This window comes from Plodia interpunctella, chromosome 13 (genome assembly GCF_027563975.2).
Source record: "Plodia interpunctella isolate USDA-ARS_2022_Savannah chromosome 13, ilPloInte3.2, whole genome shotgun sequence".
Lineage (NCBI taxonomy): Eukaryota > Metazoa > Arthropoda > Insecta > Lepidoptera > Pyralidae > Plodia > Plodia interpunctella.
The window spans coordinates 8,454,896-8,468,413 of record NC_071306.1 but is presented as its reverse complement, the minus strand read 5'-3'; the positions used below and the strand labels follow the sequence as shown (position 1 = coordinate 8,468,413).

The 13,518-nt window shown below is 34.8% G+C and overlaps 1 protein-coding gene across 2 annotated transcripts in view; it reads right to left on the bottom strand.

Annotated features, from left to right (window-relative positions):
- Positions 1–4,835: 4,835 nt before the first annotated feature.
- The window catches only part of LOC128674645 (membrane-bound alkaline phosphatase-like), a 28,809-nt gene continuing 20,126 nt past the window's right edge, over positions 4,836–13,518 (bottom strand). For both annotated transcript variants that reach the window (XM_053753362.1, XM_053753361.1), the window contains exons 5-9: positions 10,950–11,119; positions 10,000–10,170; positions 9,486–9,654; positions 7,515–7,838; positions 4,836–7,298 (exon numbers count right to left, since the gene is read on the bottom strand). In XM_053753362.1, coding sequence (XP_053609337.1) covers positions 7,015–7,298; positions 7,515–7,838; positions 9,486–9,654; positions 10,000–10,170; positions 10,950–11,119 — 1,118 coding nt within the window. In that variant the 3' untranslated portion in view covers positions 4,836–7,014. The remainder of the gene's footprint in view (positions 7,299–7,514; positions 7,839–9,485; positions 9,655–9,999; positions 10,171–10,949; positions 11,120–13,518) is intronic.

Here is a 13,518-nt window from a genome sequence, read left to right as displayed (position 1 = left end):
TTTTAATAACACAGATTAAATAGATGCATATAAAGGTAGAAATTATAATACCTTCATGTCAAAGAAATATATTTGTGATGCGTAAGTTGTTAGGTATGTGAGCAATTTGAGAGTTATGTAAATATGAATTAAGTTAAAGACATATATAAAATATTTTATCTGCAATTTAATTCGTTCAACAGACATCAAATAAGCTCAACCTAACACTTTTTACATTCGCTTACGTTTTTTATGTCGTGTCACTAGACCACGTAAAAGTTTGAAAAGTAATGTATGTTATGATGAAGTTTTTAACCCTTACGATTTAGATAAAGCTCAGAGTTTCGATACTCGTAGGACACGTTTAGCTGCATACAAATATTAGGCCATGGGCCATCAACATTATGACATTGATGGCCCATGGCCTAAAGAATTTCAAATTTAAGTTTTGTACTGTAAAATATTGTAGTACTGCAGACATAGTATTTAATAGGCTACTCGAAGTAAGTACTAACCGAATTTAATGAATTCTCTATCCTTTGGTACGCAGGTTTAGAAATAAGACCTATTACCGCTAAATGACGGTCATTACGCTTTATACCACATATTAAGCAACATAGATGAACTAGAAACTCGTAGGAAAACTACGATCTTGCTCCCATATTAATGTAAAAAGTAAATATTCATTTTGAAAATTCGGCTGCCTGTCTGATGACATTCTTGGGAATTTGGCTAAGGCTATGTGTCCCTTAGTCGCCTCATATGACATTACATTCACGGGAGGATATGGACTGATCCTATCCTAGGGTGAAACCATACGGCACGTAGGAACCATATTCATACGTTTACAGATTTGGATTATGTAACTTAGATAGTTTTTAAAAGAAGTCTACTCAAAAATCACACATTTTTTGGTATAAATTAGCTGTTCAGATGATTATATGGAAAGTCGAAATTTTACTTATATTTTTCTTTCACTATAATTTTATTTAGTAAATTTTTAAAAACCAAATGCGAAGGTCAATTTTTACGGCTCAAACATCGGACCATTTTTGGTGAAATTTGAATAAGAATATCGATAACAATCCAAGTTTAATATTAGGTTTTTTTAAATCAACCCCCAAGGAATGCAACAAAAAAAAAATAACAGAAGTGAGTTCCACAGATTTCCTGTCCGCGGCCAATTACCTCACAATAGCTGGCGACTGTTAATGTGCAGATTATCATAATGTCTGTGTTTATAATTATTTTAAACAAGACTTCTTTTATTTCAGTGCCAGCTTCGATTCTCTTGATTTTTCCCGCTCAATGACGTACGAAAGAAAATTAAAAATGTACATAACTAATGAAGTAAGCCAATCAAAAGATTTTTCTGCGAACTGAGATCAAATTACATAATTCTGCTAGCCTTTTACCAAAAATTTAATTCAAATTCATATCATTTATTCAGAAATTAGACCTTCACAGGCACTTTTTCTCGTCAATTATTACAAATTACATATAGTCCGTGTCATTTCTTGAAGAAAATATTTTAAATTAAGCGCCAAAGCAATATATTTTTGCTGATTAAACAAGCATTACGACATACTAACATACTTAAATAGGTTTAACTAAAGTAATATTTGCACATAACTTAATTTTGTTTAAACTCGTGGATAAATTAGTCAATGACTTAATAACTTGTAGAGATAAATAGACTTGGGGGTGATATGCTGTGTCTGCATCCTTCTAAAACTTCTCGGGAATAGTATTGTTTGCAATGGCACCTACAATTTATAATAAAATCCCTAGGGATCATAAAGAACTAAACTTGAATATGTTTAAGAAAAAAATCAAAACTTTTTTAAATTGGCAAGTGTTATATTAAAATTAATGATTTTTGACGGATAAAGTTAAATTTTATGGAGATTTAAATTCAGAAGCGTTCCGTGTTTATCGCGTATTTAAATTGTTTTTTTTTTCGTTACTTAAGTATGTATAGCAGCGACTGTAACTATATTTGCACATCATTCTATGGTGATGCATGTTGGTTGAGTCTAAGATTTTATGTATCAATTTACATGTGTTTGGGCAAATAAAATATATTTTATATTTATCCTGGTCAGTTACGACGACGCAGCACGTGACAGCTCCGTCGTGCTCCGATGTTTTCTATAAGGTTTTGACATTGACGTGCGTTGCTATTCGTCGAAACTTCATACAATTTATAAGTACGTTTATCTGCCTAGATCCGTCGACAGATGTCAACATGCGAGGACTTCGCAGTTCAACTAAGGGAACATGCTTTTATAGGTCAACAGCACATCAACTTACACAAATTCATTGCAAACTCGCCGCTATCACCGCGCCATAGAGGTTCATGCAGGGTAACTTGATGTGCTGTTGACTGTACTCGGAATGTTGTCGGAAAGAACCCTCGAGGGCGGAAATTCATTTGAAAAATAGAACTGAATTCAATTTCAAATCGATAAAAAAATAAAATCATGCGATAATTACAAACAGCCAGTGTAAAAAATAAAGGATTGTGTCGCTGGTATGTGTTCTATTCTATATTTGAAGCTTAAACACTTGGTGAATTCTTGGGACCGAATTTAAATACACTTGAATGGTTCTTAAAAAATTCCTTAAAGATTTACTATTTCGACGCGTAGCAACATCCATTGAAAAGCAAATAAAGATTCGCTGTATCTCAAACATCGCCTTTATTTGCTTTCCATTACGAAGCATTTTCACGACGTAGCAATAGGGTCACATCGAGCAAATAAAAAGAACAAAATGGCTAGCTATACCTCTTATCTTCTTCTTCATAGTCGTATTCCTCATGGCTGAGGGTCGTGGTTATTACGTGGAATGAAACACACACAACAACTTTCTTGGCATTATTAATGGAGTGGTTTGCCTTCTCCATTTCACACACAAGTTAATAAGAATCAACCAGTGTGCAGGGGGCTTAATGCGATTCAGTTCAGGACCTAAACTGATTTGACTCTTCTTTATGACCGACAAATTTTTAGTCTGCATAATATTGAATTTATTTCAATTTAAATATTTTATTTTATTGTGTTTTGTATTTACTATAGTTATGTAACAGCAAGATAATAATTACACATTTTAATTTTAAGTATAACAAAAAGGTGCGTATTGTTTGCCCAAAATGGTAAGAATTTGATATTGGAACGCAACTCATGAAACGAGATAAAATATATCGACATCGTATAGCCTTATCTCTTTCTTACATTTGGCTACTGTCACTAGGGTTTACAATTCAGAGACAATTGTAATTTTTTTCATTGATTTCATTCACTCCTTACGATTCAAATGCGACTTTGTTAAATAAGTTCGTGATACCAAATAACGCGATTCATTTTAGGTTCCTAAACTGAACTGCCCTGCATTTGAATCATTGTGTAATATAATAGTTGATGGTAGGCCCCCAGGTTTCCTCACGATGTTTTTCTTCACCGGAAGCAAGTGGTGTACGATGAAAACTACTATACACGAGTCAGATTGGTATACAAACTCATGTGGCACGAGTAGGATTCAAAACTGGGACCTTACGATCCACAGGCGGGCGTCTTAACCACCACCACCGCTTCTATACCTCTTCTACATCTCAAAAAAGTCCTCGAACGTTTTGTCAAACTTCGGCGAATTCGGTATACATTGCCGGTTTTTCATTGCGGTAAATAAAAGACTCGTACAAAGTACACAATGTTCATGCATCAGGGTCGGCGTTCGACGACAGTGCGGGCATTAAAATGATGAGATTAAGCACAATTTTGCCATCTATTAGCAGTCGTGTAGAATTAAATATGTCCTCCTTGTTGATATACAAAGTCACCGAACTCAGACAAATGCTCACGCGAATGCCTGATTATTGCTTATGATGTCGGCTCCACACTGTCGTCGAACAGTTTGCCCAACTTCGGCGAATTTGGCGTACATTGCCGGTTTTTCATTGCGGTAGATAAAAGCACTCGTACAAACTACGCATCGCGTCGGCGTGTGACTGAGATCGGCGACAGTGTGGAGCTGGCACGAGAGCTTGCTTTTTGTTTACACAGCAAAGTTCGGCAAACTGTTTCGCGGTGATGTTATAGCCGACAGTAAAGAAGTATACAGTGGTTAGCTAGTGCAAGAAACTGGTACTAGATGGCGCTGAAATCATTAATTGAATTGTCGTTGACCACGTTTTCATACTTCGTACTATAAGGAGAAAACATTTGTATTTTTGTTTGTAATGAACAAACACAAAAATCCAGGACCGATTTCGATTAGTTTTTTCGTTTGGTTAATTATACATATATATATATATATTTTCTTTGATCAGCACTCGATTACAATCATAAATGTTTCAGTATAAATTTTGACCATGTACTTTATTGTGTACTTACATTGTTATATTACTGATAAAAAATGATACATATACACTTATATTTAAAAAATTGTAAGGCATGATAGGGACCAACACTGTTTGTATGAGTTTCTTTCGGCATTTCTTCTCAGCAGTGGTCGTTCCGAAATGCTAGTAGTTTGAAGCTTTGGTTAAATATAATTTAATTGAGAATATGACGGAAAAAGTGTCGGTGAAGTGTAATTTCTGGAAAAATATTTGATTTTAAAACTATTCAATATTACCATAGAACTGTATTATGCTGATGAATAGGCAATTCAAATTTTGCAGCCTCTTCTTATCAGGGGGTAGGTACTGTCATTTAGGCATGGCACTTTTTCCAATAATCGCCCCTTAAAATCTGCCGCCCTAGGTTCTAGCCTACTGGTGAATCCGCCACTGGCATGCAGAATAATTTGACTAGCAGTTGAATAAATTATTTTCGAGAAAAAAAATATCGCTGTAAATTTTCAGAACATGTATTTAATTTTGTTTTGTTTTGGTATACATACTTATTATGCATGATACAACAATACGTGAAATAAATAAATAACATACAGACAAAAAAAAATCGAATACCTAATTTTAATATTTCGATTTATACACAAAAAGACAAGCCATAGAACTTTTCGTAGACATGTCCAATCAAAATACATGCTTTGGCGAAACATAACTTTTTTATTATTTGACGGAATTGAAAAAAAAAAGTATATTGAAAAAATTCGCTTGACGAATCAAAACAGATTTCAGACTTGACCAATCATACCCTAATTAGAATGAAATGATCAGTAAGTTACAAATTACATTTTAAAATTGACCACAATGTGTAATGCAAATAAAATATATTTTTCAAATGAACTACTTCAAAAGAACTAAGAAGACTTATCTATTAATTATGATAAATTAACAGGTATGACGCGTAATTTAAAATTCGCAAAACTGGCTGTTCGCAAATGGACAATACTCTCTTTTCTCAGTACAATGAACAGCACATCAAGTCACGATGCATGAACCTCTATGGCGCGGTAATAGCAGCGAGTTTGCAATTAATTAATTTGGGTAGGTTGGTGTGCTGTTGACTGTACAATAATTTGGGAAGTGCATATTTTTTTAAGTGGGCACGTTTCTGAATGCATAATTTTCGAAGTACCTAAAATATGTACTAAATGTCTTGTAAACTTCACAAGCCAGGTTGTGTGCAGTTAAAGGGAGAACTAAGATTCTGCTGTTCGTCTGTCTGTCACCAAGGTATATCTCATGAACCGTGATGGACAGCTGAAATTTTCGTAGTTTTTCTATTGCCGCTATAAGAATAAATACAATTACTTTTAAACTTTCGCGTTGCATAATTATATCTAAACAACAGGAATAAAAAGGTATGTGCGCGTTTAATACCTGTTGTGTAGTGTATATAACAAATACAAAACAATAGAATAAAATAAAATAAAATATATGGGGGCTCTCATACAACAAACACGTTTTTGCCGTTTTTATAGATACATTTTATAGATAATGGTACGGAACCCTTCGTGCGCTAGTCCGATTCTCACTGAGCCGGTTTATAACTGTATTGTATTTTTTTTATTTGAATATTTATATTCGTCGTATTTTAATACGACTCTTTCACATGACCTTATCTGTACATAACATATTTTTTATATATACATTGCAATGGCAATTCTAATATTTCGATTTATACACAAAAAGACAAGCTATAGAACTTTTCGTAGACTTGTCCGATCAAAAATTTTACATGCTTTGGCGAAACATAACTTTTTTATTATCTACAATTGTGTCTACACAATTGTTAAATAAAAAAGTTATGTTAAGTGTGAGTGAGAGACACTGTCTATAGTGTCTCTCACTCGGTTGATTTCCACAGCCCCAGAGTGTGAGAGCCTTGGGTTCGCCTACTTTTATCAGTAGCTAGTGTAACTAGCCTTAAAATTACGTATTTACAGTAAGTAACCATCCATTCGATTCCTATTTATAGATTAGGAACATCTTTTACGACTATTAACCTCAAAGAAGTAAGCCTCGCTTTTTATTAATTTATTAAATAATTGACGCCGTAGTGCGGTTTTGCTTTTTGATATCGACCATCGAAAGTTTTCGGAGTGAGACGCAGTGGACCAACCACATTGCGGTGTGGTTGTCGTTGCGTCACAATGGCGCACTGTGATTGGTTAGCTGCGTCTCACCGCGAATCGACTCGATTGAATGATGTGAATAGCAAAGTCTCACTACGCACACTGGCACCTACTTATTAAAATTTACTTTGTAACACCCTCTATTTATCTGTTTCATCTTTTTGTTGTTGAAATATAGTTAATTCTATCGTATTTATTTTAACAACAACTGTATTCTTATTATAATTGCATCTATTAATTCTAACGCAGAAATTTTTTGTTGTTCCGCTCGGATCCTCATAATTTCTTCATAAATTCTCCCGTTCAGGGTTGCAATATACAATCATACCAGAATAATATAATTTTATAGTGGATCCGATCGGAAATTTGACCGTGGATTTATTTTGTAAATCAGACTGGATTAACTTGTTATTTTTTTAAATCACTAACTAACCTATCTCACAATAATACTTATATTCCGGTACCACTGCTCTTGGCACCTTAAATACTGTTCTAATGGAATAAACTAACTATCACAGTCAAAATTAAAACAATTGGTATTAAATCTGGCCTACTTCCAGCATTTCCTGAAAAGAATCCGCCTTTTCGATGACAATTTTCATGTTTATTGTCTGTTAAGCACATGGCATAGGCAATTAGGTGTGGTATCGCGTTTTGTTCGTAGCTGGAGGTGAAGAGATGCTGCCAAGGTCCCGATGCGAAGACAGCTACGTCCTCACCTCCGTGCGTCTCAGAGTCAAGTGGCACTAAGCTTGGGTAGGAGTAGTCGACGTCTCCTGTAGATTTATAGTCAACGTTAATCTACGATCACATATTTAATCCTAAATGATACCGTATTAGCAAAAAAAAAAGATTCTTAAGCAATTGAAAAAAGATCGCGTTATTTCTTCGAAGTACATTGCCCAAGATAGATCGATGGTGTAGCACTAATGGAGGCCCTCTTATTATTTTGAGTAAGAGGATCAAAAGATAAATTTTGGGATTAAACTTACTTGACATAAATTGCTGATGCAGGCTGACGTCAACCCTTCTCCCATCTGCTCCAATAGATGCTGCTTTACCATTGGCATAACTGATAGTCGTGTACGGAATACGATCATCCCCTTGAGCTGTATCAACTAGTCCCAGTATATCATTCCCTCTGGATGGATAACCAGCCACCGTCATGGTATGAGCGTGGTCTGAGCTGACTACGATCAGAGTGTCTTCCTCGTTGGTCATTAACCTGGCTTTCTTGACGGCTTTGGAATATTCCACTGTTTCGTCTAACGCTAGGTGAGCCAGGCTGTCGTGATGGGCATGGTCAATTCTTCCACCTGGAAACAATAAAGCATTGTTTTAACGATTGCAAATACAGACCATGGCCTTTGAGATAATACATTTTTGGTCAACAATTCCGCGACTGGCTATTACGAAAGTCTACCTACCGCAATCTATCTTTCTATATATCCTTTTTCTTTATATCCTTCTTCTTTATAGATTACCATAGATATAAAATAAAAATAATTTAGATAACTTTGATAATAATGGAACAAGAAATTCTTAAATCCGTTTGGGTATATATAGTAAGTAGACCGATAGGGCAAAGTAGTGATATTTTTGAACTGGCTAGTTTATTGATAAAATATATGGAGACTAGAATAAGCGATTGACGTGCTATTTATTAGTTATATTGATCAATTAACTAGAAGTCGAGGCTATTAAGTAGATTTCGAGAAAAAAATTTTGGCTTTTTCTGTGGAGTCATAACACAGAAAAATTTAAAAATTATAATTATTTGGTCATATCCGTATAATTTATTGGTTATATACTACATAGACATTTTTTGCTATCAAAATTTTTTATGCTTATATACAAGTTTCAGTTGGAATAAGAATATGAATCGGTTGACTCGATGAAGAATAAGAGAAGATGCTATCAAATTATGGCTTTTGTAGACCTAATATAAAATGACCAATAATTGATAACTGAAGAAGATTTGTGAAAATTTTAATAAATGTTAAACAGATTTTTGAAGTATATTTAAATAAGTAATTCGATTAGGAAAACTTATTATTATTATAACTTATATAACAACAAAATGATGTAATTGAACTGGATTGTTACGATTATCATCACAGATGTGTTCCTCAAAGCCACAAAACTATTCTGCAACAATTCAAGGATTTCATTATTTTTATCGATAAAGGAAACGTGACTATAGTTTGGGTTTCGTGACTTCGAACACAAAAGTACAGGAAAATGGTTGTCAATCATCTTACAGAACATAATGTTACTTTGTTACCGATATTCTGCTTTGAATAGTTCATTTATTTATTGTAAACATGCATTGCACTATATTATTAGCGTTAGTTATATAAAGAAACATTTATTTGGCCACTGTTACACAGTTACAAGTTATCGATGTGGTAGGCTACGCCCACGATCAACTTTAAGATCCATACATATAAATTATTGTTTTTAACATTTACAAAATATAGTGCCATATACTAATATTAACAATGAGGAAAGATTTGTATTTTTGTTGTTTTTTTTTTGTTTGTAATGAATAAACTCAAAAACTACTGGGCCAATTTGATGAAATTTGGCACAGAGATAGGTGAAAACTTCTGGAGTGAGTTATTAACAATGAGGAATTTGTATTTTTGTTTTTTTTTTGTTTGTAATGAATAAACTCAAAAACTACTGGGCCAATTTGATGAAATTTGGCACAGAGATAGGTGAAAACTTCTGGAGTGAGATATTAACAATGAGGAAATATTTGTATTTTTGTTTTTTTTTGTTTGTAATGAATAAACTCAAAAACTATTGGGCCAATTTGATGAAATTTGGCACAGAGATAGGTGAAAACTTCTAGAGTGAGAGGCTACTTTTTATTATAGTTTTAACCGACCGAAGCCGGGGCGAGATGCTATGTTGCATAATCGCAAATGAAGTAAGAAAATTCATAAAACTTCGCTAACCTTCAACAAAAAGGAAGTATCCCTTGCTATTTTTGCTGAGCATTCTGATGGCAGCTTCAGTCATCTCTTCCAGGGTGGGCTGACTGGCTGAAGACTTTAGATGGTAGGCCATATGGTCTTCGTGGAACAGCCCGAGGAGATACTCCGGCTGGTCTTCAGCACTGAATACCTGGAATTGACAGGTGGATTAATGAACGTGAAAAATTGCTAGTGTGTACTTTACGCTCTATAATGGGACCACTATAAATCTTCTCGTGGATGTCGTACAAGGCGACTAAATTAATAAAAGCCTGTGGTATTAATACAAGCCTTGCTCAAAATTGTAATAAAGACAAGAATCATTTTCACTAGGCGATAAATAATAATAATTAACGTTTGATTTAAGAATACTAATCCTTCAAAAACAATCTTAAGCCCCAGTCGAGAGGGGGAGGCATTCCAAAAGAAGGTTACACAAACCTAATTTTCGGAAAATTTGGCCATAAAATGTTATAAGTATAAAAAAGTAATAGACCTTGAACAGTTCATGTTTGTCGCTGACATACTGATGGGTGACCTCCCTCTGAACCTTGTCCTGATGCCACTTCTCAATCAGGTCCACGCCATCCAGTCTCCTGCCAGTACTGTTGACTAGTGGGTTGGTGTTGTTAGGGAGGAACTCTTTGCGTCCTCCCCCTAGTATGACCTGCAATTATATAGCAAATATATTTTTTTCAAATTCAAAATTCTTTATTCAATTTAGGATGATACATCACATATTGACGTCAAAAATTCTAAGTCTACCGCTGACTTCCAAAGCGCAGGCGAACAATAAGTGGCCCAACAAACGTCACCACAGCCTTTTCTCCATAGACGTCAATTAACAAATGGTAGGTCTTATACTTTTACACCATTGAGCAAGTAAACAGGCCTGCGCATGCGGCCCACCTATTGGGAAGTTATCAAGGACGCCTGTCGATGGACGATGGAGTAAAAAGTGTTTGTTATAGATAATTTTCCTTTATGTGGGAAGAAATAACAACAACTAAAATTTTTTTGACATTATGTAGAAATATCAGTAATAAAAATTGAAAGAAATGTTTGGCTTTGAATAGTAAATAATAAAGAACAAATACATACTGGTCATGTACTGTATGAAAGCAACTTTAAAGGAAATATTTAGGATTTGTTGTAATCCTTAAAATACGGAAGAATCGACATTTGCAGGGTCAATTGTTGAGTTTCAGGAAAGCCATTTATGATAAGATACGAACTCAAGGATACCAGGAAGTGAGCAGTTGAAGTTTTAAAGATCTTAATAATAAGTACTTTGTGAAAGGATTTTTGTAAGTATACTTACATACTTTAATTTGACTCAGGTATGTTATCTCACTCACTTACACACTACACGCGTAGCAAGAATCTAAAAATATGAAAGCCAAAAAAGTGCAAAGTAGATAATATAAATCTTCACATTGGACAAACCTTGAATCTCCTGCCAGGGTCCCCAGAGACCAGCTGCTGCGCGATGTCCTGGCAGCCCAGTGCCAGGCACTCGTCAGGGATGTCAGCGTCCGACTCCCAGTTCCTCTCAGACGTGTGAGCGTACATGCCCGCTGGCGATGCGTGGGTAACTCTGGTTGTGGTCACAAGGCCTGGCAAGAAAAATAGCTATAAGTTTTTTTTTGTGGAGTAGTTTTTCATTTTACTCTGTTTCTTTCCACGGATTTTACCTCTATATATATGACACTATTGCTCTAGATAGAGATTGATTGTTAACATTACTTCTTTGCATGACGATGGCAAGCTAGAAAACGGTAGACCACAGCTGCTAAATCATTTCTTGCCAGAACTGAGCTACTTCGATCGCTTCATCAGAAACTGCTTTCGTGTGAGCAAGAGTTTTTAGTTAATTACTGGTGTTTTACCATTCGGAACAGGGAAGTTCCATAGTACTAACGAGTGGATTTGTTTTTTTTTTTTTGTTTGTTGTTGAGTGCCAGTTAAGTTATAGTGAGGAATGAGGTCGGGATTTACCAGATGCTTGACCTCTTTAGCAGATTAGAAAAGTCAATTAAAGGGCTACCTGGATTTTGTTCATTGGCTATGGTAGCAGCAATCAAACTCTATTTCAGAGATGTTATTTCCACCAATAAGCTGGATATTTAGTAAATAACACGGCCGTCGAGTTTCGCGACTAGCCCGTAATTGATAAAGTCGTGATATTAGTAATTATTGTAACTAATAGGAGTAACATTTTTTTTCTATTACGTAATCATTATATTTCCGTATCAGCCATGTTTAATGAAGCAATGAATTGTATTGCAAGATTTGTATAATATATTCTATGAATATATTAAAGAAAATAATTAGCTTGGTTGCTATGTGCGACATTTTTATTTACAATTTACAAATCAATGCATTCGTGCAATGTATTGGTAACTGACGGTGAGCTTGCAACAATAATATTTCCATAGAGGGTGACGCTGGCTTCCAGTTATGAAATTACAGCCTTTAAAATTTTTATATATTCATATTACGCTGACCGTCATATGTAGCTTCTAATTTAACCGGCAATACGCGATTATGAGAGACAGATTTAAAAGAGATATGCAATGATTTTCATATTATTATTCGCCAACATTTATGATATGTGAAATATTATCTCCATAAATAAATTCATCAAATAATATAACAAAAACTCGGTGAACAAAAGAAAAGACTTTTTCTTTTTAAATTTATTCAACAGAAGCGACGCCGCCATCTTGTCATGAGTTTAATCTGTATTCTGATTTCAATGACGTAGACGAACTACAATTTGCTACATGACAATTTTACAATTGTTGGTCTGTTTATAAATAGGTACAGCTCTAAACTTGATCATACATTCATAACACTTTATGTACGTGGGTGGAACGGCTGAGTTCAAGATAATATCAGGGGTTTTTTGTTACACATTCGGTGATAGTAGTTTTCCTAGACTTTCCACTTAATTCCGGCGAAGAAAAAAATGGATACCTATATTAGTTCACTAGTATGTATGCGTCTTCTGCCGCTAGATGGCGTTATTTGAAAAAGTCATGTCATATGATTTTAGGCAACTTAAAATGTAACAAATCCAATAGTATTAGCAATATCCTATAGAAAGTTCGTGAGGATGTATGTGTGCATGTATGTTTGTTACGCATTCACGGAAAATCTACTGGACGGATTGTAATGAAATTTGGTACACATGATAGAATATAACCTGGAATAAGCGATAGGTTACTTTCTATCTTGAAATTTCTATGGAAGCGAAGCCCCTGGGCGCGGCTAGTATTATTTTAAACACACTGAAACAATACTTTATTGCACAAATGAGTTACAGTATAATACACTCGATAAGAAAAATTAGCTTTTGCCCGCGGTTTCGCCCGTGTGTATTTTCACCAACCGTTAGAGGGTTGGTTTTTTGAAAAAATAAGTAGCAAAATGTTTGAAGGGGTACCGTATCGTTTCGTATAATATTGGTATGCATTAGAACTTCACATGCACTCTTTCTAATAATATTTCTCAAAAAGCTACAGAATACTGCTGAGAAGCGAAAGTAACTCATTTAAAGTAGTATCCATGTTAAAATATTTAATTGTATTTTATCGGTTATATAGTCTAGTCAATGGACTACACACACACACACACACACACACACACACACACACACGTTGATAATGAATATTTAATTAAAAGACCACTGGTTGTTTATAATTTACTACAATCAGGCTCAAGCGTATCGTACGAGGAGAGACGAAAATTACTTTTCATGCATAAAATTATTGCTAACACTGGTGTCACATTTTATTCAAGTCGCCTAAAGGCATTTGACATGACTTTTACGAGTACTTACCGCCATCTAGTGGCAGGTAGTCGCATACACACTAGTGAACTAAACTGTCTACCAGTGTGCAGTTTTCCTCACGATGTTTTACCGTTCACCGGAAGCAAGTGGTGGTCTATGAAATCTACTATAGGTACTATATAAGCCAGATTGGTATACAAACTCATATGGCACGAGTAG